A 24,488-nucleotide genomic window follows, 5' to 3' on the forward strand; every position below is an offset into this window, starting at 1 on the left:
CGTTAATTAGTTGTGACCATTTGACATAGAGTTGCCTCTGGTGCGGACAAAAATACCGATGTGTAGCTCCCACTCCACAGATGCTTGGAAATGCCTACTCACTGACTAATTACTTACAGTAAATACAGAAGATAATTTCTCAAAAAGCCGATGTTAGCTGGAATATTTATAACATGATAGAATCATTGCATGTGGAAAAGCAACAGGACTCCAAAATTTGTCCAACGGAAGATGAGGAGAAAGTTACTTACCTCCCTTTCTTCTTGCCTGCTAACTTGTTGGTTAGTAGAGCTGCTCACAGCAACCATTCACACACCCTGGAGATAGCCCCCACTTCTCCTTCCACCAAGGACTAACGTTGTTGTTATGAAACCAAGGGTCCACCTTTGCCCCCTTGCACAGGAACTCCCAGCAAATGTAGGCTGGGCTTTACAGATGAAAGTGAGGAGAGGAAGCAAAGATACACAGAAGAACAAAAAAGTCATCACGAACAAATGGAAGAAAAAGACAGAAATTTGGTGTGGCAGCTGTTTCCACATGGGACCTCAGTCACCCATCTACTCAAAGTGAGGAAGCTGTGGTTATGGCTGAAGGTGCAACCATCTTGTCCTCCCCCTCACCCCAGGCTCTGCACTGCCCAAGGGAAGGGGTGCGCCCTACTGCCTGCTCAGCACAGCAGGGAGCTAGCTCACCACCCAGCCTGTGCAGCACCCAGTAGGCTTCCCATGGGCTCCTGACACCACTGCTGGGGACCATGGGCCTGGCAGGGGACATAGCTGCTGGATGGCAAGGCCAGGCTGCATGAAAACATCTCACCTGTATGCAAAGGAACACTACTGTTGCATTCACACTGTTTTGTTTCAAATGTCTCCCTCAGCAGTTCCGCTATATGTTCTGATAACCCCAGCTGTAGGTATTGCCAGGCTAGAAACACAGAAAGTGCTGCTGTTTTGGTGCTTTTAAGGAAAGGCGGTGCAAGTCCATCTCAAGCCTTTAAGTGACTTGGAGACGCATCACAGTCAAATTCTATTTGCACTTTGGTTTCAACTCTGAAAAATGGTTAATGCTGGTATTTGCAAAATCTATATAAAGCTTCTTTCAATGGCCCCTGCCACCACCTGCAAAAAAAGGGGTTATACATCAAACACTCTTTGTCTCCCTCATCAATTAAAAAGATTTCCCAAATGGCACTCCCAAGTTGGCCATTAGTCTTATGAGTGAAAAAAAGAATGTGTAATACAAAAATCTGCTTGTTTCCAACAAATGTAGCTAGGAACGTTCACACTAGAACACATTTATCACAACAGCAAAGAGTTGTACTGAATAAAAGGTAGTGGCTGTTTTGCAATCACTTCCTGACACAGAATGCCCCATTAAAATGAGGCAGCAATCTGTTCCCAAAGACCCTGGTCAGAACTTAAAAAAAAAGACCATAAGATTTATTCATAAAACTCCCAAAGCAATTAATGGAAGCTGTGTGCTTTAATTGCCTTTACAGCTTTTAGACCTCAGACTATTGTCTACTGCTTGGTTCTACACTTGCAATGTTTAGGTCAGTAAGAAAAAAAAAAAAAAAACAAAAAAACAAATGGAAATTTTGTGTGGCTGTTATTTTTGTCTTCTTGAGGCAGGGCAAACAATTAAAAAATAAAGGCTGTCAAAGGTACTCTTACGATGTAAATTAATTTTATTCAAAACAGATTAAAAAAACTAACAAAGCTTGCCTAACTACATGAGGTAGTACATGTAGCAAAATGGAAGGAAGAATAGAGTATTCTGAAATATGAAGAATACAAGTAAGTTTACAAGTTGGAAGGAAATAAATTCAACAACAGAAACAAAATATACCAAAAATAAAGTTTTAACAGCTTTTCAGTCTTAAAGCACCAATACACTTTTCATAGAAAGAAACATAGTATCACCACTACATGTTCTTCATATACCATAATATGGTAAAATTAATGCACAAGGCTGTTCACCATAAATGAATTTTTAAAAATAGTGAAGCAACAAATGACATACTTGTCACTGGGCTCCGTACCACTATACTTCCTGGCCTGCAGGAGTATTTGCCAGGTCATGAGGAGCAAAGTTAACCTTTGTTACCATTTTCTTTAAGGTTTTTTTTAAACATTTACCCTCATATTAATGTAATTGATGTATAGTATATGGATACCATGTACAGCTTAAGGTCTCAAGCTTGCAAATTTTTATGTATGTTTACAAGTCTACACTTTTGCTGAAAACCAATTTAGGTAAATTGAAGGAGTCACATGGCAAAAATAAAGCATGAGTATGTGCAGAATTACATTGCAGAACTGATGGCTTATTCCTTAATTTCAGGTTACTCCACTACTCAATACAAAAATTTTATCAGACCCTTCAAAGTTACATACGTCTATCTCTCACTCACCCATCCCAAGACAGCTGGATATCTGTGAAGGACTAGGCCATAATGAATTGGTTATTCAAACTAAAGAGCTTAGCAGCATCCAATAAACATTTCATCAACATATTTAAGAAATAATAAACATAAATTGCCCAGTCTCTTAAATTAGAGGAAAACATGCTAATATGACCCAGGACTTCCCTATATTTTAAATTTTCTATTTTATTTCAAAATATGTATTTGTACGTGTTATGATTAGTATGAAATTAAAAACAGTCTAGCTCTTAATTTATGCTTGCATGGCTAATGCTACTGCAAATCATCAAGAAGTTATATCTATTGTAATTTCACTTTAAGGCATGATTTATTTTATTGAATTATTAGGATGGCTTCTTTTATGTACACTGGAAATAAAAATCCAGGCCTCCCTATGGTCTAGTTTTAAGGTTACTGTTAGTGGCATATATAAAGCACCATACAATAACATATTCAGATGAAGAAAACAAAGAACATTTATGAGCTTTGAATTAACTGTATAGGAGTAACTGCTAAGAAAATATAGCAATATTTAACACAGGATTCAAAATACTGTTATATATCATTATAGATTTTCAAATGAATTTTTCTCCCATGTTTACTTTTACAGATTTTTTCATTAAGATATATATGTAATTTAAACTTTTTGGTGGAAAGCAGTATACATCTTCTGTACAGTAATGTTACAGCTTTATACACATTTTAGGAATTATAAGAAATGGCCTTTATTATTCTCTTCCAAGTGCTATCGTTTCACTTGCCTGTTTTACATTTTACTTGCTAGACTCAAACAACAGCAAATACTCTGAATGCCTTGCTTCCTGGAGGATTCTGTAAACTGAAACATAAAAACATTCTTGATGTTATTTTTAAGGCTGCAACAGTCCAATGACAACTTCTTTGAACTGTTAAACACAATTCTAGGATCCTGCAACATTTCTTGTGTCTACTCATAACTAACTAGACTTTTTTTTAAAAAAAAACTGTTAGAAATAAAAATTACATAAAACTTCAGATCAATTTTTCTTCCAAGCAGCTTATTAGGAACATATCATACAATAAAAAAAATCAAGTAATCCTTTGTGATGAGGGATTCTGGTTTAAAGAAGAAAGCTCTGTTGAAGCAAAATAGTAGAAAAAGTTTTTAGGAAAAAGAGAAAGCATGCATCTTATGCTCGCTCTTCTAATAACTATATTTGGACAGAACTTGCACGCACAGCAGATCACTTGTTTGTTAGTTGCTTGTATGCTAATGAATAGATTTCTAAAGAGAATTCATATTTTACAAAAACAGAGGAAATGCTTTCTGAATGGATCAATATCTGGCTTCAAAAGAAATGAAACAAAAATACCCAACTGCAATGAAATTTTGTTAGAATAAATATTTTTGTCTTATGAACTGCACTAGGATGTCATATTTAATGGCCCCATTGTCTTCTCTTTTGCAAACCCTGCCTGAGGCGTATCTGGGAAGGAAAGGGATGTGGAGGTGAAATTAAGGGTGGGCACAATGAAGCAGGTTGCCTACGATGGCGCTACAACTGGTCATCTGCTTCACAGATAACTTGCATGGGACTCTTTTCCAGACTGCTGTCCTTCCATACTTTACCACGGTAAAAGAGAAATAATGATTACATTTTCAACACTCTTCCTGGTTCTACCTCTAGTCAGTGAGCAGATCTATATGGGGAACAAAAGTATCAGTCAGGAAGCACTCTTTCTGAAGAAACTGGGTGGTCATGGGGAAAGGCCAAAGAATATGTAAATTAATCCATCCACTAAGCAAAGGAAATCTGTATTTTACAAGTTTCCAGGTATGTTGAAAGGTTTGAAGGAAAGAGGCAAGACATACCCCCACGCCTAATTAAAAATAAGAAAAAAATACTCTAACTTTTCCTACTTCCAAGTTCTCTACAGAAACTTTTGGAGGTTTTTCCCAGTCAAATTTATTGAAAAGCCTATGGTTTTAGAGGTAACAAACATTTGCAGGACTAAAAGACTGGAACAAGATTTTTTTAAGGTAATTTTTCCTTCTTCCTTTAGAACCTGGAGAATTCTTTCAGGGATTAAATTTAATCTGCAACATTCAGCCATTTGTTATCATCATAGAACACATGAATACACTGAATACAGCTAAATGAAATTTCAAAGCATATCCATGTCTTTCAGAAAAAGTTTAAAAAATCAAACCATTAAAAAAATTTTAAAAATATGTTTTAACAGTTGTGAATTTTCAAGTTTGTGAACACTATTTATGATCCAGGTTCACTGGCTTGATATCTTGTCAATCAGTAATGAACATTTCATCATGAACCAATGAACCTGCACCAGCTACAAGTACCCGCATATTGCAGAACCTCTCACTTGGACGGAATAAATCAATAATGTAATTTTTAAAAAATCCCAAAGAAAGCAAAGGGAATTTTCTTATCAAATATTGTGTTAGTTGCAACAGAACCAGCAAAGTAAACAAGAGAGTTATTTTATTTCATAAGCAGCTTTTTAGAGTAATGATTTATGAGCTTAGAGGAGGCAGGCAGCTCTGGTACCACAGCTTCTCCAAAGTCACCACAGCTGTTACACAAGCTCTGTAAATCACCCATATATATTGGTCTATTTGTTTGGCTTCTAGCACTGCCCCAGGTACAAACAGACACAGTGCAAGGCACTGTAAATCTTATTAGAGGTGAAGGGTGTAATCTTTGAAATTGGGCTCTGTACCTTTCTGAGTATATCCCATTTTGAAAGGAAGCAATGTACACCTTCCTTTTGTCTACTGGCATGACATCAACATAACCACCCTGGTTGCGGACTACACCAGCATGTACTGCTGCCCGGCAGATACTGGATATCTAAGAAAGAACAAGGAAAAGATTAGTTTTCATTCATCCTTTCATTTCAAAATTGTTTAAAAGAAAACTAATACAGACATTTGAACCAAGTTCTAGAAAACATACAGTAATTATATTTAACGCATGACTAGTTTTATTAATCTTACAGTATTTGAATTCTTTTCATAGGAATTAGGCCACTCTATAGGAATACAGACACCACCTCTTCAAAGATCTCCTGCGCCATGACCCCAAAATTATTTATTTCAGGTTATTTCAGGTCAAAGAACCTGTTTGAATTCTTGAGCCTTTCAAAATGAAAGGCTCTATCAGCCTTCACTTCAAAAGCAGAGGTAGTAAAACCCAAACTTTAGTCAATTATAGATCAGGAGATTCAGTTCAATCTCCAGCCAGAGCCAAACAGGGGAACTGTAGAACAGCAAAGGCACATGCACTCATACATTTCTAGGATGATGTCCTACCCCAAAGATGAGGGATAGATGCAGTACTTCCATCTCTAGGTGCAAGACCTCAAACAGCAGTGAAATGATCCACGTTCAAAGGGAACATCACAATTTCCTATCCAGGCATGGCAAATACTAAAAGCTAATTAGATTAAAGGCATAATGTGAGCATCAAACAGGAGACAGAGGTCTAAAATCATTCCCTGGATATGACAGATGATTAATGGCAGACTAATGGCTTTAGCTCCTCCACTCTGAGTGAGGAAATAGAGTCAGAAGGTGAAGACTCTCCAATTGCTTCAAAAGAAGAATTTTTAAATCAAGATCTAATTCCATAGACTTTACACAGCCAAAATTACACAGCACTGTTAGACCCCAGGCCTTAAAGAACAAAAATCCAGGCAGACACAAACACAGACTCACTGTCAATGAAGGAGGAGTTGGCATGTGAACTATTAAAGGAGTTTGACCGCTACCAATCGATGAGCCCTGACAATATCCACCAGAGGGTGTTAAGAGAGCTAACCGCTATCATCGTGAGGCCGCTCTCCATAATCTTTGAGAAGTCACAAAGATCAGGGGGACATACCAGATGACAGGAAGAAAGCTAATATCACTCCCGTCTACAAGAAAGGCTTAATGGAGGATCCAGGAAATTACAGAACCATCAGTCTTACTTCAGACCCTGGGAAAGTTACGCAACAAATCCTCTTGGGGGCTATCACAAATCAAATGCAGCGTGTGATTGGGAAAAGTCAGCATGGATTCACCAAGGGCAAATCATGCTTGACAAACCTGACCACCTTCTATGACAAAGTAACCTGCTCAGTTGATGTAGGGTGAGGGGTGGACATTGTCTACCTGGATTTCTCCAAGGCTTTCGCTAACAGTTTCCCACAGCCTCCTCCTAGAGAAACTGCCGCATTATGGTCTAGACAAGTGGTCTGTGCAGCAGGTGGGGAACTGGATGGCTGCCTGCACCCAGAGGGTGGTGGTAAACAGCTCCTCTTCAAACTGGAAACTTGCCACAAGTGGGGACCCCCAGGGATTGATATTGAATCCAATGCTGTTTAATATCTTTGTAAGTGATCTGGATGATGGGATCAAGTGTACCCTGATGAAGTTTGCTGATGATACCAAAATGAGTGAGGAATTAGACACTTTGGAAAGGAGAGCCACCCTGCCGGAAGGCTGAAAGAGTGAGCTAACAAGAACCTTATGACGTTCAACAAGGACAAGTGTAAGGTCTTGCACCTGGGAAAACATAATCCAGGAGTGCAGCACTGACTGGGATCTCCCCAGCTGGAATGCAATGCAGCTTTCTGGAATAGAGACCTGGGGGTCCTGGTGGACAACAATCTCAATAGGAGTGAAGTGTGCTGCTGCAGCGAAGAAAACTGACAGGATGCTGGGTTTCATCAACAAGGACATCACCAGTAGAGATAAAGAAGTCGTTATCCCACTCTGCTCAGCAGTCGTCAGGCCACAGCTGGAATACTGTGTTCAGTTTTGGTCCCCAATATACAAAAAAGACATAGACAGGCTGAAGAGGGTCCAGGGAAGGGCCACAAAGATGATCAAAGGACTGGGAACCTGCCATATGAGGAAAGGCTGAGAGAACTTGTTCAGCTTTGAGAAAAGACGGCTTAGGGGAGATCTTACCACAATTAAGTATTTAAAGGGTGGCTACAAAAAAGATGGAGACTCTCTTTTTACAAGGAGTCACATAGGAAAGATGAGGGATAATGGGTACAAGTTACTCCTGGGGAGATTTCGACAGAACACAAGAGGAAAATTTTTCACACTAACAATCAGCCATTAAAATAATTTCCCCAGGGAAGTAGTGGATTCTCCAACACTGGACACTTTTAAGATTCAGCCGGACAAGGTGCTGGGCCATCTAGTCTAGACCATGCTTTTGCCTAGAAAGGTTGGACCAGATGATCCTTGAGGTCCCTTTCAACGTAGTATTCTATGACTCTATGATCCTGTGAAAATTCTCTCTGAAGTTAACAGCAGTTTCATCTGACCGAAACCTACATTCTCTGGCCACTAATTCCTCTCATGAACCTATGTAGCATAAATAATATCCACAGAAGGATTGCTCAGTGACAATCTTGATAATGTTCTTCTAAATAATTGATGTAAACTTGCAGTCATCTACTATTCTTTCAGCATTTAAAAAATTAATCGCCAAAAGAATGAAACTTCTTAGACACTCAAGAATGTAGGTCCTTATCTTCAATACACAGCACAGCAAAATGTACTTCCAGCTACAGTGAATCTCCACTTACAGCCAACTTGTTTTGTGGAAAAAGTCTTCACTGAAATAGGTCTCTCCACATCCAATCTTAAAGACATAGCCAACAGAAATATCAATAGCTGGTCACACAGACCACTATTTAAACAAGAATTGCATTTCTTCCAGTTATAATGGGAATAATTTATATCTGTTACCATAGTTATTCTGTAATCTCAATATTATAAAATCACAAATTTAAAATAGCAATGATTTTCCTACTCTCATTCCAAGCACAGAACTTGCCAGTTTCACTGTTTATAGTTTGTCTTTTAATGTTACAATATTCCTAGGAGTAAAGATTTGAAATTGTTTATGCAAAGAATCTTTTGCAAAGATGGTTTAGGGTTTTTTTTTTTTTTAAACTGCTGGCTGCAGTTTTTGAACATGCCAGAAGGGATGTCATTTATGTTCATCTGTACTTTTTCTCCTCCTTCCAAGGCTGAAAGACTTTTATTATATCCTGAACACCAGCAGTTCCCTTATTTTTAGAATTATAGCATCCTTTATGTACTCACACTATGAGAGTAACTCAAGAACAGACTCATCATGTGCAATTTCAAACATACAGGGGGAAAAATACCTTCTGCAATACAGGATAACAGTCTAAAGAAACAAAAGATGAGGTTTACAAGCAATTAACTACAGTGAAGAACTAGAAGAACGCTATTAATTATTAGTAACATAATATAGCAACTTTGTTTCAGTTCACATTGGAGACATAAAAAAAAGCTATAAGTATAATTGGGGAAAAGAAATATCAAAGCTTTTCACCTCTGTAATAGTAAACAAAATGCTACATTTTGTGTACGTCATGAGATAGGTAGTTACCTTCATAATTACATTTGAAGGTAGCTATTACTAGTTGTTCCAATGTCATTTGGAAGTTTCTAGTCAAGTTTAAAAGGAAGGAAAAGTCAAAGGATGAAAACTTTGACAGAGGAGGCTGACTACTTGTTGGAAACTATCTCCAGTAAAGGATGGGTTCATTGACAGGGTTGATACCACAGTTCGTTTCTGGATCAATGAAGTACAGCTAGGCTAACACAAAACGTTTTTAAAGCTAAAGGCAAGAAGCTTATACAGGAGATGTGAAAAAGGTGAGGTCAGAAGAATGGGGTTGATGAGGCCAACCCAGAGGCTATTGTCAGATGAAAAATAACCTGATATTCTAATGCTGTTTTCCAGATGAGACTGGAGAACAAATGTGCATACTTTTTAAATATATAAACAATTAAAGGAGTATAAAATCCTAACTATGAACTAGCTTGTAAGAATAGAGATGAATAAAAGCATATAGTTTTATCAATATATGTGGAATATAATTTTTTTGATAAAGTATTATCTGCTTTGAGCTTTCAAGAACTTCTCATTGGCTTGGCAATCTTCACCTAAATGAAATCAGATTCCAGTACTGATACCACAATATTTCCTATACTTAATAATATTATGCCATTCTGACCACACTTCCTTGAACTGCTAAGGTGAACGTCCTGTTGATTTAAGCAGAACAGGATTTAACACTCAGATCTATCACAAATTTCAGCATATTATCAGTATTTTACATAAGCAGACTTATGCCACTTTCTGGAAGTCTTCATCAGAGATTTGTGTTTGTTTCTTAATTTTCATTAACTCATTCCAAAGGATATATAAGGCAGTATTTTTAAGTTAACATAAACATTTCATACAGCATTATATGACCCTGCTTTTTGCTGTGCTTTGAACCCTCCAAAATTCATTACTATTTAACAGGTCATAGGATCTGAATACCAGGTTGCTTAATTATTTTCCCTTTTCAGCTACTCGGAAAAATACCAAGTATCTACCACAGCACAGCAGTACTCTACAAAGGCATTTTAACCACAAATGTCTCTCCCTCACCATCACAGGATTATAGAACTATTTAATAGCTTTTTTACATTGCATTGTTTATATTTTACCACAGCAGAAAATTATGAGTAATTTTGCAGAATTGTATTAGGGATATTAGGGATACATTATATTAGGTTATATTATTATATTATAGTATTAGGGATATATTTCCATATATGGTTACTGAAAGGAAAAATTAATATAGCCAAAGTCCTCACATGGCATGAAATTATACAACTCCATCAAATTCTTTAGATAAAAGACCTTTGTTCCTTTCTAGCCCCCAAAAGGAGTCTCAGGTTTTTTCTAGAATTGCTCAATCAACACCCATAATGTAGTCACTACCGGTAAGAGATTGTCTTTGGCAAAATGCTGCCTACTGTGAAAACAACAGGATAAATATAAACCTTAAACTCTTCAGAAATTCTTATAAGACAACTGGAATGTAGTTAAGAACTTCTATCATATACACATCTAATGTGTGTCCATTAAAATAAAACGTTACCAAAAAAATCTGCAGGTGAACGAATTTTCAGCTGAACTATCGTAGCTTCTCCTTCTACGAAAATGTTTGTTATTTTGGTACCTTGATAAGCCAGGGACTAACAGCAACAACAAAGGACAATCTCTGTCCAGGCTGGTACTGCAACATCATCTCCAACAGAGTTCAGACAATCACATTGGTCCTGACATGGTTCAGTTCTTGGGAAGATTTTTATTTCATAAATGAGGTCATATTGGAAAGTGTTTTAAAAATACATATATTGTTAAAATGCTTTGTCAATATCACATGATTCTGAAATTCCAGAAATTAGACTCAAAAAGTTTTAGACAAAACCAAAGTTGAAAGGTGGAACCAACTCTTCAGCACGAGGTAGAAGGAAACTTTCTTTTTTTCCTGGTCTGCCAAGAAGACAAAGCATTACCAGGTGGAAACTCTCAGCAGTGGGGCCACCAGGGAGACAAAGCATAAAGGTAGCAATGCGTTTGGTCCATATAAAGAATGAGTAATTTATATTTCTATTTCTCTCTGCTGAGAACACCACATACTATAGTTCTTATTCACACCATAATAGCTCTCTTCAGAAAAGAAACTAATTGTACCATAAACTCAGAATAAGAGATGCTTTTGTTGCAATCTACCTCAAGACAAGTGAAACAAAAGGACATCAACAAGACAAGTGAAACAAAAGGAGATCAACTGAAAAATAGAAGGTATAGAGCACAGAGGGATGGGTATTACATGAACACAAACACAAGTTTATAGATGTTGGCTGTATGAACCATGGCTGTGATTTATCTGCCACAGACAAAGAGACAATAGCTAGCAGACTGGAGGAACGGTGGATGAAATAATGGGGAGTTTTGTTTCAATTGAGTTAGGGATAGTCATTGCAACATCAAAGGAAAAAAAGAATGGGAAGAAAAAAAAGAGTAAAAATTCTGGGGCACTACTGATAAACCAGAGAATAACCTTTCTCAGGATCAGGGAGGAAAAGATACCACCGTAAAATATGAAATGAGTTTAAGAATGAACGTCTGATCAGATCAAAGCCAGAAGAGGAACGGTTTAACTAGATTCTCATGAATACTACAAAAATGGTTTTGTAAACATGTATTTTTTGCATTAGTGGCATCTATTAATGCTATTTGCTTTTTCTTCTTAATATTTCTACAAAATCTTCTTAATATTTCTACAAAATCTTCTTAATTTATTGAATGGAAGTGGCCTAAGCCGTAGTGCAAGTAAACAGTCATGTGCATATATGCATACATCCATATACATATATATGCATTCTGGAAATGAAAGAATTTGCACAATGTCACAAAAGCCCCATCTGATTTGTGGAATCAGCCAAGTAGATCATGAACTGCAATTTCAAATACATTTTGCTATGAGAAGTAGCCAAATGAATTATCTGTATCTATGAAAAAATTTGCCTGTGAATACATGAAAAATTGCAAAAGGGGTTATTCTCTATAAATACTTCACCTGAAACTACACTATAATGCACAAAATAACCAATCCTATTATTTAGTGAAAATATCAATTTAAAGTATCTTAGTTATAAAATAATTTAAAGGTTAGCATCAAAGGAACACTGTAGAAAATCGCATAATGCTGATACCATTGATGGGAACATCTGTACAAATATAGGTAGGACATATCTGTCTACATCTGAGCTAGATGCCCTAGGACCCTTCTGCAGGAAATGGAGAGGAATAGACATCTCTGTATAGGCAATTCATCTCATACGGAGGTGGACACTGAAAAGGTCAAATGAATTCCACTCTGCAGATGCCTATTTATCTCCTTTACAACTATATGCTGTTGTAGATAGTAGATACCTACCCTGACAGCACCTGAAGTTGCTAAGAAGACTCCCATCCCTGGTTTCTTACCTGTATTTATGTCCATTTTTTCCTAAAAGCAGTATGGCTGCACACATTTCTATACAATGGAGATGAATAATGAGATGGTACAACTAAAATAATTTTAAAGCATAGCCCTATAATATTAATTAAAGTTATCTGGGACTTCTCCAATCAAAGCAAATACATATTCTGGGATGATCTCCCGTGTGAGTTAAACAGAAATTGTTCTTTCTCCTACAGAAAAGTCTTTTCTAACTCACTGAGAAATGTTGGTTTTGCTTGCAATCGTAGAACTGAAAGAAAATTGAAACGGACTTTCATTGAACCTATTTTCACTGCCCTTCTTAGACACATGAAGAACTCATGCACAAATCAATTACCTGCCTGAACTGGAAGTACCTCTCACACATGCAACACTACTTACAGACAAGAGTATTTTCAGGACAGGTTACTCAGGGAATCTGATGGGTATTAGTTAGTTTCAAAATAATGATGAGTAAATATTTGCGTATTATTTTCACACATTTCCATGTGCTGATAAGTAGTAAAAACAGTCATCTGACCCAGCTGGTTGCCAGCATCCTAGCTTCTCCATAGAGAGATGACAAAGGAGAGGATAAAGAAGAACTCTCTCTTCATCCTTTTTACCCACTTCAGAACTAAACATGATGTAGAAAAGACAGGAAAAGAAAGCTGACTAGGAAACAAAGCAACACCACCCCCCACCCCAACAGCAGTCTGTTAAAATAATATGACAATGTGAGATACTTTACACAAATATATCAAAATCCTGCTGCAAATATTTAGCTATCTACACAGATAAGAAATATCAAAAATAAAGAGACTGTGGACATTTATTTTCAGAATAATTTTTTCTGTTTAGTTTAATCTGTCACAAGTTATGGTGGCATCAGGATCTAAAGAGCAAGGGTTTAAATGAGAATACACTGTGAATACAGAAGAAATCTGTGGGAATTTTGATAAAAAATTGAAAATATGGGCCCTGAGCCTATTGAAGTTTTCACCAAGTTTTCAAATAACTTTCTGTATCTTTAGCAGCCGAGTACTACTAATTTAAATGGGAGCCTCTGAAAAAGAACTTTTCAAAAGACTGTAAAACATCAGCATATAGAGAAAAACTGGATATCTATATTATATCTTACTATATGTTATAGGTTTTCACAGAATTTGTATTTCATGATATAATGCAAAGTAAATTACCATACTTACATCAGAATAAATTCGTGTTCCAATTACACGAGCATAGTGCGGATTTGCCTGCATACAGTTGTGAGGACAATACACCCTGGAATATCAAAAATAAATCGCACACAGTTAGGAAAAATGGTATCAGAGTATTACTATATCATATTCAGCATCAGCATTATCGAGTATAAATCAAGTAGATGATGCATACATATGAGTCTATACCGATACTAAAAGGCTGTCAGTTTTTAAGGCTTTGACAAAATGAGTGAAAGCATTACTGATGTAAGTTGTTGCAACAGGTCTGGTCTTCTTCCCTTCGGATAAGCAGATGGTATTCTTGTTCAATGAATGTGAGACCACTGGAAAAGCCAGTGAGAAAGACTCTTTACTCTCATATTATTATCTGTTTCTACACCACCCTGAACAAACCATACAGCTGAATGCCTTCTCAGGAGGCAGATCTGAATGAGGACCTGCTATGATCCTGATGACCTGGTGATGCAAGCCAATTTAGAAACTTACGGTGAGGGTCAGCACTTGGCATCTGTGGCTGAAATGAAAGACTCTGGAAAGTAATGAGATTCCTAGCTGATACTAGGAGATCAGAAAGCCACCGAAACAGATTGTCTTTATTCAACTGCGTTTTGTTAGCCTTTGAGAAAAACTCTCTGTGATTCATGGCTGCTACAGCTCCAAGATGCACAGAAAACCATGTGGGAAGCTAACAGTAGTATAGAAGGTGTCAAGCATCTTATTTGGTAATTGCAATATGCTACAAGGAAGAAGTGTCAGTCACCTCTAGGTCTACTCTGGGCCGTTTCATTTATAAAATGGGTCATGCCCTAATGGCTTTGAAGACACCCTACACGGGGCAGCCCTGGGCAAGCGTTCTTGTCCAGGATGTTATCCATGTTCCAATCAATACTCAGCATGTCACACCACTTGGGCATGCTACAGTTGTACCAGATGGGTAATTCAAACAGGCTGATGCAGCTAGGAAAGAGACTTTTGTCTGAAGGAAGCAAGATGTCAAAGAGGCCTTTTGAAGACCTGCTGATTTATGATTAGGGCATGAGAGGAAAAAATGAGGTTGTGCAATCAATACCATAGCTGACTACTGCTTGTAACTCCCGAGACTACATTTTCAGATTTAAAAGCATGCACAGTATCTTGAATGAATCACTGCTGTTGTGATGTTATGTTGCTGCATCAGAATTAATCAGTCATTTTTAACCTTATTTTCATTTTTAAATTTTCTTAAATACAGACCCTTTTTTTCTCTTAATACAGCTAGTTTTATTTTTTCATAATGAAGAGAGAAAAAAAAGAAGTATGAGATTGTTCCCATCCATTTCTGCATTCCACTCCTTCGCTTAGTTCACATCTTCCAGCTAGAAAGCCAGAAGTTATAACCTAACACCAAACAAGTCCACGGACCCAAGTGCTACATGAAGGGATGTTTTCCTAACAGTTCTGGCTTTGTACTTGCTTCCTGCATTGGCTGTAGGATTGCTATGAAAGTAATCTTGTGGATATCTCCAGCTCAGTTTGCGGTAAATCATGCTGCAGTGTATTTACCTTTGACTCATCTATGGTTTTAAGAACTGTTACCAATTTCCTTCCTCAAAATATTGTGGCACAGGCTCCTTTCAAAGGGTTAAAATGCAGGCTTCAGAGAAATGGCCCATATATTTAAAGCTGTTAACTGACCTGCGGACCACACCCTACCTTACCTTAACCATACATACTTCAATGTTTTTGCAAACGTATTTGCTCACTCTGTCCTCCAGAATTCCAGAAAACTCCAGAAAAAACAAGTCAATAACTTATACGAAAGTTATCTGTACCATATTCTTTTATTGTATCTGTTTTACTAGTAAATAAACTTAAATAAAGTGTATTTTGCCCAAGATGCATACATACAGTAGTGGACAATGAAAAATAAAAATGCATTTTTCTTCATAGTCTATAGTCTAACTAACAATGATTTCACTAAGATTTGCCAAGGGATCTATCTGTATGGGTAAAAGAAAGTGAGATTCTCATAATGAAAAAGCCTGTAGATCATCTTTACCTACCTGGCCTTCTACTTAGATCAAAGACTGAAATACCAGTAAAACATTTCTCACTTCACTTTTCCAGCTACTGCTGTCACCTTCATCAATGACAACTACAGATAATTAGTAACTGACAGGAAATATGGCAGCACTTTAGATTAATAAAAGTCAAAGAATTTTACCTTGGACAGTGTGAGGCTGGTTTTTTAAATGGGCAAAGTTGTTCCACTGTTGTTTCACAGGTGATAGCTTGAACTGAAAAGTAAAACAGAAACAAATAAATGTGTGCTATTGAGAAGAAACAACTCAAAGTAGTACTGGGTTTATAAGAAACAAATGCTAACCTGTTACTTTAGACACAGTGAAGGAGTTAGCAGACTGGTATTTTCTGAAGAAGAAACAATAGAAATAATCAGTAAATAACATCTCTCAGTGATTTCTTTTAGCTACACGAATTTTTATTAGAGAATCTAGAAATAAACTCAAGGCGTTATCCCCAAACAAATTTTTACTCACGGCATCCCCTCTCCCCAGCTGTGAATCTATTGCAATGACACATTTACTTTGCAGTCCCAGTGAACCTGTTTGAGAAACAGGTGTGCGTGGTAAACTCTTTCAGTAATTAAATTCACTACGGAGTAAGTGTGTTAGGAACAAATCATGCAATTTGTCCCTCAAAATGCAGCAACCAAAACCTGTGCTTGCTCAGAAGCATCCACATACCAGAAGAGATCATCCACTTCCCCCTAAAGATTCCTTCCTACAAACAGCTCCAACACTGAAAAGAGTTTCTCCTGGCAGCCTTTTTGAAAAATTTCACTTATTTCACTTTTGTATCTTGTATCCATGTTAAATTATGACCAGTATCACTAAAAAGCCAGTATAACATGTAAAAGTCTGCGTTTCTTGGTAATCATACGGTACCCAGATGTATCCGTTTCTTATTATATGAAGTCAGGTATATGCATTCTGTTGTTACATTGCAATTGATCAACTCTTCTATTTTATTCCTCTCTATCACCTATTTTCCTCCTCTTTTAATTCATTGGATATGGCTCTGAGACTAGCATTTTTCATCTGTAACAAAGAGGCCAATGATCCTTTTGGCACTCATGAAGTTATTTACTATTTTAAAAAAATCCAAGGAAATTATTCCCTATTCCCTACTCATGACAAAAATGCACCAGGTGAAAAAACATCTGTATTAGCAATTTTGTTTATAAATCAAAGGAGCTGAAGATTAGGAAGTTTGCTGTATGTTGCACTGACATTCCATTTTCTGTCTTTCTGTTTTGCAATATGCACTTGAGTGAGATGCGCTGCATTTCATCTGTTCATTCAATAGGTACGTAGTTTATGCAAGGCTCCATCTAGACAATGGTGAGTCAGGTAGCTGCAAGGTATCCTTAGCCTTATTGATGGACCTTATGAAGATTGAAACTTTGGTAAATCATCTTTATTTAGCCCAAAGACTTTGATTTTTATAGACTGACTTATGAAGCTGATGTCTGATCACAATATGTTGTAAATTCACTCTGAAAGGTGATGTCCGAAATACTATACGATGTTAATGAACAATTATGTCACCTGCACACACACATAATTGACAGGAGTTTCTTCAAATATTGGTTGTAGATTGGAAGGTATAGATTTGGTCCTTTAAGTCTTTTCTCTATAACATAACTTTTTTTTTTTTTTTACAACCTCTGAATCACAAAACCAAACCCATTGGCCATTACTGTTCAGCAATGATACAGTTACCCATGCCCATAGTAAGAAAACCAAGTGTTAATACCTCACTCTGAATTCCAATTCTCAGAAGACAGGTCTTAAACACACTCTGTAGACTGGACACTCATAGTTATGTCTCATATGGCACAGAAACACAGAGATTTCAAGTGACAGGAAATCAGTTCCCTCTAGTCCGAAAACTTTCTACAGTTTAACTACTCCTATGTTTGTTAGAAAGCTGGCTTTAGAGATATTTGTCTGCATCTTCATTTTTAGGAGGGGTAACTTAAACCACAGTCAGATCATCAGATGACCCAAAGGAACAAATTGATATCAATGCCTTAAGTGCTACCCAGATTCATTGAATTTAGTCTACCTGGTCAGTGTTTCTCTCTGTTCTGGGTTAGGTAAATCTGCTGAAAAGAGAAACTATGACAAGTGGTGTAGCAGGTGGCATGCACAGCACAGAGTGAGAACACAGCCTGTACCAATTACCTATCTCTTTATCCTTGGGTTCACACCTGAGCCAAATACATCACTCAGCAAAATTCTATGTTCTTTCAGTTCAGTATTACTCCTACATTAACTGTTACACACATACTGCTATTATAAATATACTAAATATAGACAGAAATAAGGACAGCAACATACAGCTCCGCAAAACACATTTATTTGAAAATACTAATATAGTCTTATATTCAAACATATCAATATTGATGTTGCTCTATCATTGAATAATTACATATGGAAACAGTCAAGTATTCTCCACTTTTATGCACTGTTTTAATGTTTTTTTCTTTTAGCATGTCAACAGGCATTTGGATCTGTTATCACATACCAATCTTAGGGCAAGCATCCAAACCTTCACATGAAGTTTCCACAATATGCACTATTATTCCATCACTGGCCAATGCAGAAATTGTACAAAATATTGGCGTAAAATATTATAATGTAAATTGTGTAATTGTGATGAAACTATCAAACATATAGGAAGAGGTGTATTTTCTACTTGGTTCATATTGTTCGTATGCACAGTACGAGTGGGTCACTTCCAAACACAAACTAAGATTATTGCCCTGTTACCTGTCATAGATTGCTGTGTCCATGGTTCAATCCTGGAAATATTACCAGTTTTGTTGAAAACATGTACAACAATCTACTTCAGTGCCAGTATTCACTAGTTTTCCACAATAAATATATACACTGAAAAATTAATTAATTGAATACTCCAAATATTGAGATTATTTAACTAAAAATACTAATTTACTTATTTTAATTTTTTTTAATTTTACTTACTAAGCCCAAGTGATTTTGTAAATTATTTCCCCTTCTTTCAAATCATTACTGTGCCACTCTTCTGTCCATCATTAAACACTGGGTAAAGTTTCAGAATGGATACAATACCTGCATATGCACATGCATTGTTACAGAATTTTCATATTCTTTATGATCAGAAGTATGAATAAAATGTTATTTCTGTGGTATATTTTGTGTGAAATAAAAAGAATCAAGTGAAAAACATTCCATTAATTTTAATCTTAAGAAAACTTACCCAATTGACTGAACACCATTTCTGTAAGACTTGATAAAGTAATTTTTCCTTCCTTGCCTAGTGACGTCAACCCAACCACCTTCATTGTCTAGGATGCCATAATGTATGGCAGCTTTACAAATACTGGATTGCTGAAAAGAAGAGCAGGAAAAGCAATTCCATGTTAGACAAAGTCACAATTTTACAATATAATCTATTTGTGGAAAAAAATAGGTTTTAATTACAATGTGTCATCAAAAACTTGGTAGTCTATTAAGTGTGATGTGGTCTATATAGGTATTATTTCAAACAAAGAAAACGCCACTTTGCCTTGCTCAGAGATAAAACTATACTCATTTACAGTTTATTTGTTTACAGTAGCTGTTACTTCCTATATTGTTTTTCAGTTCTACAGAAAAAATAATTTATTTTCAGTTAGCATTAAGCTCACACAAGTAGGCCTACCTTACTGAAACAATTTCTGAGTGTACCCACAAATTGCAGTATTTCTCCTTAAGTCACACCTTCACATGTGGACATGAAAATTCTACTGCTGTGCATGTGTAAGTAGTATGAAGTCCATTCAGACAGTACATGCAGAACAGCAGATTCAAATGTAGATCATCTGATGCTATCTTAAACATTTGGGGTAAGCTTTTATTTTTGGTGAATACTGATTTCTTCAAAATCTCTTCTTAATACGATTTTAACTAGTATTCCAACGGAAAAGACATTTTATTGAACATTCTCTTGGTATAAAATCTGATTTTAAAACATTTACCATTTCATAATGTACACTGCCAATAACTTTGGCTTTACTATCCAAACAGCCAGCAGGACATTCATACCTAAGAAAATAAAATACAACTTGGTTTTAAATCCTGGGATTACAAAAAGAGAAAAATTCCAGCTCACATACAAATATAGCCTTTTAGAATAATCTCAGAATGACAACTGTAAAATTTACCATACCTATTGCAAGTTGTTCCTTTGCACTGATCTCTTAGCCTTACTTCACATGAAACAATCTGAGCTAAAACAAGCAAAAAGCAATTTCACTGCAATGAATTTGATACTATATAATTAAAATTTGTTGACCACTTGCAAATCACGTAAATTCCTTACACATTTGCTGTGTGCTTATTACTTCATTTTTCTCACTGTCATCACTGCCTGTGGAGCCTGAAGGTGAATGAGTTCTTGGCCGACTTTGTGCCGTTGCATCCTGGGCTTTGGATCGCTGCCGTTCAATCTCATTGGTTTCCTCTTCTGGTTCGTGGGGAGAATAAGGCCTTTCTGAATCCTCTGTTTCAGAAAATGGGCAAAAATATAATATCTCAGAAAAAAAAAAAATCAGTGTTGGTGGACTGTAAATCCTTTACCATGTTTTGGTAACATGGCTTTGTTCTCATAAAATAGTGGATGAATAAAAGCAAGAAAGCACGGGAAACTTTCCAGTACTTCATGAGATGAAGACTTCAAGATTAATAATACATCTCAAGTATGTTTCTGATGCTGACAAAAGGTAGATTTTTTTTTTCTAGCACAGGCAGTGCAACTGAGGTATGAAACTGCTCTTAACATTACTGGTTTAGTATCTTTATGACATCAGAAAACCAACAGAAGAAAGCTGATACTTCTATTATACACTGGAAGTATTTTACCAAGTTCACAGATAACTGGTAATTAAGGAAGCTGATTTCAGAAAAACATATCTGAAAATGAGGTCCTTTTATACAAACATAATGAAAATAATTTTGAAATATTCATGACTGAATCTACATTTCTTACTTAACCGAGAACCACAAGGAAGGTATTTGGGCACACTCGTGCCGCTTTTACAGTCCATATGAACTTTCTAAAGTTATTAAAAAAAATTGCAAAATTACTTGTACACAAAGAAAACTACAAAGAAATAGCAGCTTCATAACATGCTGTGTGTCAATGCTGGAAGCATGAATAGCATTACAAAAATTGTAATAAGTTAATAATTATCCTAGCTGACATTTTGTTTAATTAATAATGTCTTCTAGTCTTGTTCTTGATTGTTCCTATAGTAAAGCACATGAATATGTCACTGAGATGTTTCCCAACAAACAAATGACTGTGTAGATGTCCACTAGTTACAGAAAGACATACAAATAGCACACGGCAACAGTCTACATCTTTGTGTACCAAAAGCCCTCAAACAGCACTCAAATCAGCAGGAGTTCAGTACGCTCCACTCCCTCTGGCGAGGCTCAGCCTCATGTATCACAGGTACACGATCTCCTTCATCTCAGCAAAGTGGGCCCCTACCAGGTCTTTGGGCACACGCATAATATATTCTATCCCACTATGTTGAAGCATAATGCAGAAAGAAAGCAAAAGAAAGGTTACATTTCCCATTTATAGATGTACTGTTGAAATAGTACATACCTCTGTAACAAAGATTTTCTCTGCAACCTCCTCCAAAACTAGGAGGACATGCGGAACATGGGCGGCCGGGTTTATAAGGAGCATGACCCCACCAGTTCCCCCTTTACACAAAATAAATTAATAAATTAGTGAAATACCCCTTAATAAATGAACATATAAACATTAAACAGCATTTAACATGTGGACAAATAAATGATGAAAACTAGCAGACACTTATTCTGTAACTTTATTTTGATATTCCAAGTAAGAAGTGATGAGAGGAAATGACCTCAAGTTGCACCAGGGGAGGTTTAGATTAGATATCAGGAAATTTCTTTTATATTAGATTTTGGGAAAAAAATTCACCAGAAGGGTTATCAAGCATTGGAACAGGCTGCCCAGGGAAGTGGTTGAGTCACCGTCCCTAGAACGACGCGTAGATGTGGCACTTAGGGACACGGTTTAGTGGCAGACTTGGCAGTGCTGGGTTAGTGGCTGGACTCAATGATCTTAAAGGTCTTTTCCAACCTGAATGATCCAATGATGCTATACCAAATGCACAAGAAGTAATTGAAAAGTCCATGAAGCAAAAATTGAAGTACAGCTGTAAGCTGCTGCAAAATCTAAGACTAAATTTTTCCATTATATGAGAACAGGCTCTGCTCTCCTAAATGGAGTATACTATAGAATTTGATCTTAACCGTGGGCTTCAGTGTCACACATTCCTTAAAGCCACAATGGGGAGATGCATTTATTTTGGGGGCAAATACCACACTACAACAAAGATCTCTGATGTTGTATTCTAAAACACAAGCGAGAAAACTGAAGCTCTAGAAAATCACAAGAGTATTTGTGCAGCCAAGGCTGCCCTGGGAACAATGCTTTACTTTGTAACAGTACAAAGTAGAAAACCCAGACTGATTACCTTTCAGATTATTTCCTGTATTATTATAAAGTATCTTACCCCCTCAAGACATTTTTGGGTGTCAGCCTACTTACTTAGGAGAATAATTGCATACAAGATAGACTGCTTTCGGCCATATCTGCCCCCAGATGTTCATGTTATGACACAAATTAATTGCACAACCAATTCTGCTACTTGTAGCCCAAACAACCTATGGAAAAGGAAAGAAAAAGATTTGAGAAAACCAAAGCTGATTAACATGAAATCAAAACTGTCTCCAAACTTCAACATACAAAACTCAAGTAATGAAAGTGATGTTATATTCCCCTCCATTATAAATGGGTTGAAGTGAACTAATTACAACTGTCAAAAGGCCATGTGGTCATACTCCTATTAGAAAGAAAAGCTTTACCTTAATACGAAAGATATGGCTTTAATTTTATATAAATGGTCTAAGCATGTACTTGACAGTGTAGTAAAAGATTTACAAAACGTGGCCTGAAGAACTGATTCTTGGGATTACAATTAACAGATAATCATGAGTTAGAAGCAGTTAGGTTCCTGTGCATCAGTTCCTAGTTCTCAGCACAACCTAAGGACCCAGAGGGTTTAGCTAGGTTAGACTGAGAGGACAGATATTTGTCAGCAGTGAAAGGAGGTAACTATAAAACTTCACAAAACCCTGATATACCGAGAACACTCAAGTAATGGATTTTAAACGAATATGCTTCCATGTCATCGTAGTCTAAGGTGCCTGTGTTCCTTTATTCATCTGTTGAAAAAAATTTCATTGCAGATCTCAAAATAAACTGAATGACAAAGGCTGGAACATTCAAATTAGAAAATATGACAGGTGGTAAACTTATACTAATTCAAGATAAGCCAACTGTCTAGTTCCAGCAGGATTTCAGAGTTGAACAAGAGATGTACTGTGAAAAATCAGCACCGCAATATTTACATGTATTGTGGATCTCGCGTGTAATAGGCAAGTGTAATTACAGGTATTTTTACAGAAATGGTAAATAAGAATATGGAGTTAATTCTGTCTTAACATTAGATACAATTGTAAAGTATGCTAGTAAACAGAAAACAAATGTTTAAATATCAATCATTTTGAAGTTTTCTAATATTATATAGAAAATTATACGTGGATTTTGGATTTTTATACGTGGAACATGGTTTCACTGAAATGTAGACTGGTTTCCCCCTGGAAAAATTCAGGCTAGATACACAGATTTCAGAAGCACCAAATAAATTAATTCTTATGCAATTTCAAAATCTCACTGAACTTCAAGCAACATGTTAAAAACTGTTTTTTGATCCGAGGAATTCTCTTAAGAAAACTTTTTTTTTAAAAAAATGTGCTGTTTCTTCAGCATGCCAGCACAGAGACTGGATTATTCAAAGTACACTGAGCAGTAATACTGAAGTTTTACACTCAGCTTTGTTGAGTTTTTACCTTATTCCTGGTAAGGAAGTGATATATATGAGGATGAAATCTGAAGATTTGCATGACAACCCTACTCTATGTCACCAATATCCAATGCTTGTAACTATGGGGTCTAACAACAACATGCCCCTTTTGTCCTTCAGTGCTATGGTATAAACTGCAAGATTAACACATTCTACATGTCATATAGCAACCTAACTGGAGTCTTGACTGGTTTTTTTCCATAGCTGACAAAAACCAAATCCATCTACATACCTGTGTGTAATGTGTACAAACAGGACCCGAGCATTTGTAAGGACAATATGGGTTGCATTCGTGAGGATGGGGATAAGTGAAATCTCTCACTTCATCATACCATGCTTGGACATGAAATGTTGGAGGTCTGTACCTATGAAAGCCAGTGGTAGTCTATTAGATCATTCAAAAGCTGTAGCTTCTATCATTCTTCCGTTAAGCAAATTTTGTTAGATTAAAAAAAACCACCCAAACATATATATTATAAAACAGTATCTTAAACTACCTTCCCCAGTGTGCCCCCAAATTCTGTCCAATGGACGGAAGAAGGCTTGCAGGCCCATGCTCCCATAGACAGGTTTCAGCCCATGACTCTGCAGATCTCTCCAGTTCTGTGTCCCATGTCTGAAATTTGAAAGAAAATACAGGGACATCTTCTTAGAAATATTTGGTGTGTCTCTCTCATACTACTTAAAAGAAAAAAAAAAAAGGATTGCCCATTTTTAAAGCTTCGGTTACCAGGGCAGAAGACTGAAGAAAAAAGTGAAACTTGACAATTGTATACTCCATTTGTGTTACACAAGAAAAAAACAACACGTTTTCAACAAGGGGGAAAAAAGTTTTAATCCCATCACAGTGTTCCCTTTAGAAGCATGTGCAGCCATGCTGCAGTGAATAAAGCACAAATATGAAACCGAAAGGCTT

At 36.6% G+C, this 24,488-nt stretch overlaps 1 protein-coding gene across 3 annotated transcripts in view; it reads right to left on the minus strand.

Moving 5' to 3' along the window:
• Positions 1 to 1,667: 1,667 nt before the first annotated feature.
• Positions 1,668 to 24,488, minus strand: part of CRISPLD1 (cysteine rich secretory protein LCCL domain containing 1) — a 45,993-nt gene continuing 23,172 nt past the window's right edge. For 2 of the 3 annotated variants that reach the window (XM_037380839.1, XM_037380841.1), the window contains 12 exons: positions 24,070 to 24,188; positions 23,805 to 23,937; positions 22,195 to 22,310; positions 21,217 to 21,317; positions 19,924 to 20,103; positions 19,771 to 19,831; positions 19,580 to 19,646; positions 18,820 to 18,950; positions 15,881 to 15,924; positions 15,719 to 15,791; positions 13,501 to 13,576; positions 4,893 to 5,277 (listed from right to left, as the gene is read on the minus strand). In XM_037380839.1, coding sequence (XP_037236736.1) covers positions 4,909 to 5,277; positions 13,501 to 13,576; positions 15,719 to 15,791; positions 15,881 to 15,924; positions 18,820 to 18,950; positions 19,580 to 19,646; positions 19,771 to 19,831; positions 19,924 to 20,103; positions 21,217 to 21,317; positions 22,195 to 22,310; positions 23,805 to 23,937; positions 24,070 to 24,188 — 1,470 coding nt within the window. In that variant the 3' untranslated portion in view covers positions 4,893 to 4,908. Of the gene's footprint in view, positions 3,264 to 4,892; positions 5,278 to 13,500; positions 13,577 to 15,718; positions 15,792 to 15,880; positions 15,925 to 18,819; positions 18,951 to 19,579; positions 19,647 to 19,770; positions 19,832 to 19,923; positions 20,104 to 21,216; positions 21,318 to 22,194; positions 22,311 to 23,804; positions 23,938 to 24,069; positions 24,189 to 24,488 lie in introns of those variants that run through there. The other variant, XM_037380840.1, reaches the window with a different exon arrangement.

This window comes from Falco rusticolus, chromosome 3 (genome assembly GCF_015220075.1).
Source record: "Falco rusticolus isolate bFalRus1 chromosome 3, bFalRus1.pri, whole genome shotgun sequence".
Lineage (NCBI taxonomy): Eukaryota > Metazoa > Chordata > Aves > Falconiformes > Falconidae > Falco > Falco rusticolus.